This window comes from Monodon monoceros, unplaced genomic scaffold (genome assembly GCF_005190385.1).
Source record: "Monodon monoceros isolate NGI ecotype Baffin Bay Population unplaced genomic scaffold, NGI_Narwhal_1 Super_Scaffold_19, whole genome shotgun sequence".
Taxonomy (NCBI): Eukaryota; Metazoa; Chordata; class Mammalia; order Artiodactyla; family Monodontidae; genus Monodon; species Monodon monoceros.
In genome coordinates this window covers 8,839,217-8,845,216 of record NW_021703775.1, presented here as the reverse complement: position 1 = coordinate 8,845,216, position 6,000 = coordinate 8,839,217, and the positions used below count along the sequence as shown (strand labels likewise).

At 47.6% G+C, this 6,000-nt stretch overlaps 1 protein-coding gene across 2 annotated transcripts in view; it reads right to left on the bottom strand.

The window, feature by feature from the left end:
* The window catches only part of KANSL3 (KAT8 regulatory NSL complex subunit 3), a 41,582-nt gene extending 36,413 nt beyond the window's left edge, over nucleotides 1-5,169 (bottom strand). Inside the window, exons 1-3 of one of the 2 annotated variants that reach the window (XM_029232287.1) lie at nucleotides 5,136-5,169; nucleotides 3,888-4,152; nucleotides 729-899 (exon numbers count right to left, since the gene is read on the bottom strand). In XM_029232287.1, the coding sequence (XP_029088120.1) occupies nucleotides 729-899; nucleotides 3,888-4,102 (386 nt within the window). In that variant the 5' untranslated portion in view covers nucleotides 4,103-4,152; nucleotides 5,136-5,169. Of the gene's footprint in view, nucleotides 1-728; nucleotides 900-3,887; nucleotides 4,153-5,135 lie in introns of those variants that run through there. The other variant, XR_003794942.1, reaches the window with a different exon arrangement.
* Between the last annotated feature and the right edge of the window lie 831 nt (nucleotides 5,170-6,000).

Here is a 6,000-nt window from a genome sequence, read left to right as displayed (position 1 = left end):
TTTTTTTTTTTTTTTTTGCGGTACGCGGGCCTCTCACTGTTGTGGCCACTCCCGTTGCGGAGCACAGGCTCCGGAAGCGGAGGCTCAGCGGCCATGGCTCACGGGCCCAGCCGCTCCGCGGCATGCGGGATCTTCCCAGACTGGGGCACGAACCTCTGTCCCCTGCATTGGCAGGCAGACTCTCAACCACTGCGCCACCAGGGAAGCCCTACAAATCTATTTTTAAAAGCCACTCAAATCAAACATCTGTTAGCTTTTTGTACGACTCCAGAACGTTTTCACTACCCTAATTACAGACAATGTAAATACAGTGTCATACAAATGGACATTTATTTAACAGGGTTTCTTTTTCTAGCAGTCTGGGTAACTCAGACATACACGTATGTTAGTACATAACATAACATGTACTATATATGCTAGAGAGCAAGTCATACCTATCAAATTTAACTCATTTATTTGTTCAATCAACATTTACTATATGCCTACTATGTGCCAGGCAATGTCCTAGGTGTCAGGGATGGAAAGATGGCTGAGACACAAGCTCTCCTCCCAAGAAGCTCACTGCACAGTGAGCTGAGAGTTATCATGCAGAGACAGGAGAACATTCTGACTCATGTGGCTACAGATGAAATAAGCTCCTAATAAATATGTTTCAGTGAAAATGATACACATTTACAGTGCGGTGACTACTAACCCTGGAGTGCCCGGTCCTCTCAGAAGCAGCCTACCTGTTGACATGCTCCTCCCAGTCCTCTGGAGGGGGAGGTGCATCCGCATCGGTCCTGGCGAAGATGACATGCCGTTCACACTCATTCATCACGCTGCGTGCCTTCTGATTGTCATAAAGTGGCACAGGGGTTGACGTGACTGTCTCCACATCTATTGGGACATCTGACTCGCTGTAAAGAAGTGAGGAAATAGGACCAGCCACACGTACTTCACACAACACAGGTATTCAACGATCATCTGGTTGCCAAAAATGTCTCTTTAATATAATCAGCTTTTATTTATTTATTTGTTTTGGCTGCGCCGTGCGGCATCTTAGTTCCCCGATCAGGGATCGAACCCGTGCCTCCTGCATTGGAAGCGGGGAGTCTTAACAACTGGACCGCCAGGGAAGTCCCTAATCAGCTTTAAAGTATGCATAAGCATATTATATCCACAAGAAAATTATGAACCAAAGTCATCTTTCCCACGCTTGTCTAGATCTCTGCCCTCTGACATGCTGGTATGTGCTGGGGGAACACAAAGTTGTTTTAAAATGAACCTATGCAAAAATGACAAAGAGCTATTTTTTTTAAAAGGACAAATATATTCCCTAAGCATATAGTTGATTGCCTAAACGTGCTTTCCAATACAGTAGGTATAAGCCACGTGGAACTATTTAAATTAATAAAAATTAGAGGGAATTCCCTGGTGATCCAGCGGTTAGGACTCTGCACTTTCACTGCCGAGGGCCTGGGTTCAGTTTCTGGTTGGGGAACTAAGATCCTGAAGCTGTGCAGCGTGGCCTAAATAAATAAATAAACAGAATTAAAAATTCAGTTCCTCAGTCACACAAGCCACATTTCAAGTGCTCAACAGACATATCTGCCTAAGGCTACCATGTTGGACAGAACAGATATAGAACATTTCTATCACTACAGAGTTCTGTCGGGCGGTGTTGGTCTAGAGTTTTAAATAAATTCATACAAACTTGCCCTTTCCTTAGCAAGTCAACTGGTAGTTAATGATATGCTATAAAAGCCTATGATTGTCTAAGACAGATCACCTGGAATGCAGACGCCTTAGCTTACTCACTCTGTAAGAAGCCTACAACAGAAACAAACATAAGTGGATACCTGAAGGATCTTTCATATTTTAAAATGTTAAAGAAATCCTAGTGCCATGAGGGTCCTTCACTGCACCAACTTTGTCACCCAAAATCCGATGTTAATCAAACTGGCCCACTGGCTATCTACCGAACATCACTTTAACTTTTTGACCTCAATGATGTTATTGTATCCATTCCCAACGGCTGGAATAATTACACCATTATGAAATGAAGTGAAATAATGTGCAGCTAGATTTGGTGGTGGGTGAAAGAGCTGATTATCTTCTGTGGACCAGACACTGGACAAGATACTTAGACTTGTATTCCTAAAATAGAACTCCTGATTTCACCATTCCAACCACATCTTCCCCAAGCCTTCCCCAACTCATGGCACCACCCAGCTGCTCAAGCCAGAAATCTAAGAGTCATCCTAATTTTGCCTTTCCCCTTAACCCTGGCTACTCCTTCCAATTCACTACAGCAGGGCATGTTGGATGGACCTACAAAATACACCTCAAGGCCAACCGTTTTTCTCCACCTGTACTATTCCTGCTCCATCAGGCTCATGATCTCTGGCCCCAACCACTGCAATGGTCTCCTAGCAGGTCTTATCTACTCCACTCCTGCACTATAATCTATTCAACAAAAATTCAGAGTGATCTTTTCAAATAAAAATCCAATCTCTAGCTTAAAATCCTTCAATGACTTCTTACCAACTCTTAGAATCAAATTCCTACATGAGGTAGCCTCTGCCAACTTCTCCCTTAGCTCCCACTTACACCCCCATTGTAACCACATTCTGGACCCAATGGCCTAAAAAGAGTTCCTAAAACATGCCAAACTCCCACTTTCAGGGCCAATATGTGGAGCCAGTCTATAAAAGGACATAATTTTCTGAGTACTGAAATGACCAAATCCACAAAATCTCACTTTAAGAAAATATCATGAGATATGAACACAGGAGTCTCAATATCAAGAAGCTATTACATAACTAAGAGAAAGACCTCAAATTCTATTTAAAAGAGCTCTTCAGTTATGCCCTAGGCCAGAAGCATCAGGATTATGCTGGATTATTCCCTAAAGTCACAGACCCCATGCCCTGTACATTCAAAGCAGGCCAACAAAATGCTGCCCTCACTGGGAAAAGAAGTAAAAACCACTATTCTACACGTGTTGAACACACACATCCTGGTACTTCTAGCTCATTAAGGCTCACTGGGGGATCTTAAAGAGCAAAACACGAGATCTCTATTCTCCAACAAACCTAAAACCTGTGCCAGGGGAAAGAGTAAACATCAGGTCAGATTAAGACAAACAAAAAAACCTCTTCCCAATAAAAGTTTATAAAATTATTAAGGGCATGATTTAAGCATCAAAATAGAATATATCAACAAATCTTGAAACACCAGTAATCAGAACACCTTAAAGGTCAAAAGAACTGCTAAATGAGTTTATTTAGGCCAAATGTAATTCTATCACATATTACATGGTAAATTTATTAAAAAGTCCTTACCCTATAATGCAAGCGGGCTGAATATGTAACCAGACCTAGGAAGGGTTAAGATCAACCCATGGTGACAGTTCTGTAACAAGCTAAGAGAGAAAGCAAGGTCTTGGGCATATGCTCCTCAACTTTCCAGGTGAAGCCAGGAAAAGCAAATCGAATTACCATAAAAAGGTTATTGCTGCCAGTGTTGGAGCCAGATCACTGGACTAAATGAATGAGTCTAATCCTAGGTGGCAATTTTTAAAAGTCAACTCTTCAGTCTTTTTCTTCACAGTTGAAACAATCCTCTTCAATTCCTCTTCCCAGACAAGTCCTGTTATCTAAGTGCAACAGGTTGTTTGCTTTCCTTTGAACATCTTGCTTTCCTAACTCATTAGATGTCTTGATGTAGGTGTCCACAAATAGGCCTGATAACCTCACGATGTTTAACAGTGATGCCTGAATTAAACATCCAATCCCCACCCCCCCTTTACAATCTCCCACAGTAAAATCTGCTCTAAGCTCCAACCATCTGATCACTGCCCAGTTAGGGCAATGGCCACCCTTAGCAGAGAAGCCCAAACTCACATGGTACTTTCGTGCTGCCTCCGGGGAGTAACAAAGAGCATGCGGGTGGGGCGGGCACTACTGGCATCTGGGTGGGCACTCCACGGCTTGGCATAGCTATGATCCAGAAACACCAGGTCCAGCTCCCGCTCATGCACCGAAAGCTGGAAGAGCAGCGAGGTGCCCATGCGCCGCGCTGACGTCTGGAAGTCCCTCTCCCCACCGCGGTGGGCCATGTCAGAAGAGGGGCAGCAAGTCAGAGAACGGGTACCTGCATGCTAGTCACCTGCAGTGAAAAGTTCCAGTTTAAGTCAATTCAAATGCTCAGAATTTCTTCCAACCTAGAACATCTAACAGGCTTCTTACTTTTGTGACCTTCTAGCATTCGTCATTGAGTATCCATCACACTACAGACCCTTGCCCACGTAGGGAGGGTTCCTGAGATCCCACTCCACCACCAAAAAAGGCTATAGCACCACCTCCATCCTCAATCTCTACAATTTGGTCCACTGCAAAGCCGAGGGACTCCAATGTTCACCAAGGCAGATACTAAACTTGCTTGGCCAGCGCCCTAATTTCCTACGTGGGCGGGACGGGTTTTGGCAAACAAGAGGAATTACAAATACTAATAATTCTGAAGCTAAGGGTCTCTACGGCTGCACACCATTCTCGAAAGCTTCCCAGAGCCGTCTCCAGCAGTAGCGTGAGCATCCCAGGAACAGCTGCTTAACGTGGGCCTCACGGAAGCCCTTGACGTCTCGTTTGTGTTAAACAAAAGTTTTGCAACGACTTCATAATGCTCTGGAGTTTTAAAAATATACAGGTGAGAGCTCCTCCCCAAAATCCGTAACAATGCTATGCGAGGCAGACCCCTCTCCCTCACCGAGGCCGGGGTGGTCCCTGGGGAACCAGGTACCCTTCGGGGGTCCGGCCACCGAGCCTCAAAACCGCCCCAGCTGGTAGCCAGGGCTTGTGATTCGCACGTTACAGACAGAGGCGCCGGTTCAGGGGGATGGAGTGACTTAGCCAAGGTCACCGAGAGTTCACGACGAGGAGGAGCCGCCTCCCGTCCACCCCGGCCCCGCACAGCGCCCGCGTCACGGCGGCCCGAGTCCGCCCCCGGCCCCACACGGCCGTCCGACCCAGGCCGCCCGGTCCCCGCGCGCCCTGGGAGCCCGGAGGTCCTCACCGAGACCCCCGCCCACACCGACCCGGGCCTCGACCCCAGCCCGGGCCCGCCACCCCCGCCGGGGCCGGCCCTTCTCTCACCCGCAACCTTCCAGCCGCGCGCTCAGCCCTGGCCGGATTTCTGTGCGCTTGCGCATTACCGCCTCCAATCCCCGGCGCCCCGGGCACCGAACAAAACGCGGAAGTGGATTACAGCCTGGGAAGGGAGGGGCGGTGAGCCGCAAAACCCGGAACGGATATAGCTGCGGGGGAAGAGAAGAGCCCAGAACGCGAGCGGGTCTCGCAGGCAAGACAACGCTGAGTCCGGAGTTCGGGCCTCTTGCATCTTCAGCAGGGAAAACTAGGGCGAGCGAGGAGGCTGGCTCCTGCAGCCCCTGTTCTCGCTTCCCCGCATTGTTGCTTTGCCGGGTGGCTGGCATACTTCTTTTCTTTAATTAATTTTTATTGGAGTATAGTTGCCTTCTTTTCAAATCTATGTAAATAACTGTTTAAGAAACAGACTTACAGGGCCTTCCCAGGTGGCGCAGTGGTTGAGAATCCGCCTGCCAATGCAGGGGACACGGGTTCAAGCCCTGGTCTGGGAAGATCCCACATGCCGCGGAGTAACAAAGCCCGTGCGCCACAACTACTGAGCCTGTGCTCCGCAACAAGAGAGGCCGCGACAGTGAGAGGCCCGCGCAGGCGATGAAGAGTGGCCCCCGCTCGCTGCAACTAGAGAGCCCTCGCACAGAAACGAAGACCCCACATAGCCATAAAAAAATAAATAAATCTTAAAGAAACAGACTTACAGACGTAGAATACAAGCTCATGGTTAACAAAGGGGAAAGCGGGGAGGGGGATAAATTAGGAGTTTGGGATTAGCAGATACAAACTACTATATATAAAATGGGTAAACGGGCTTCCCTGGTGGGGCAGTGGTTGAGAGTCTGCCTGACGATGCAGGGGA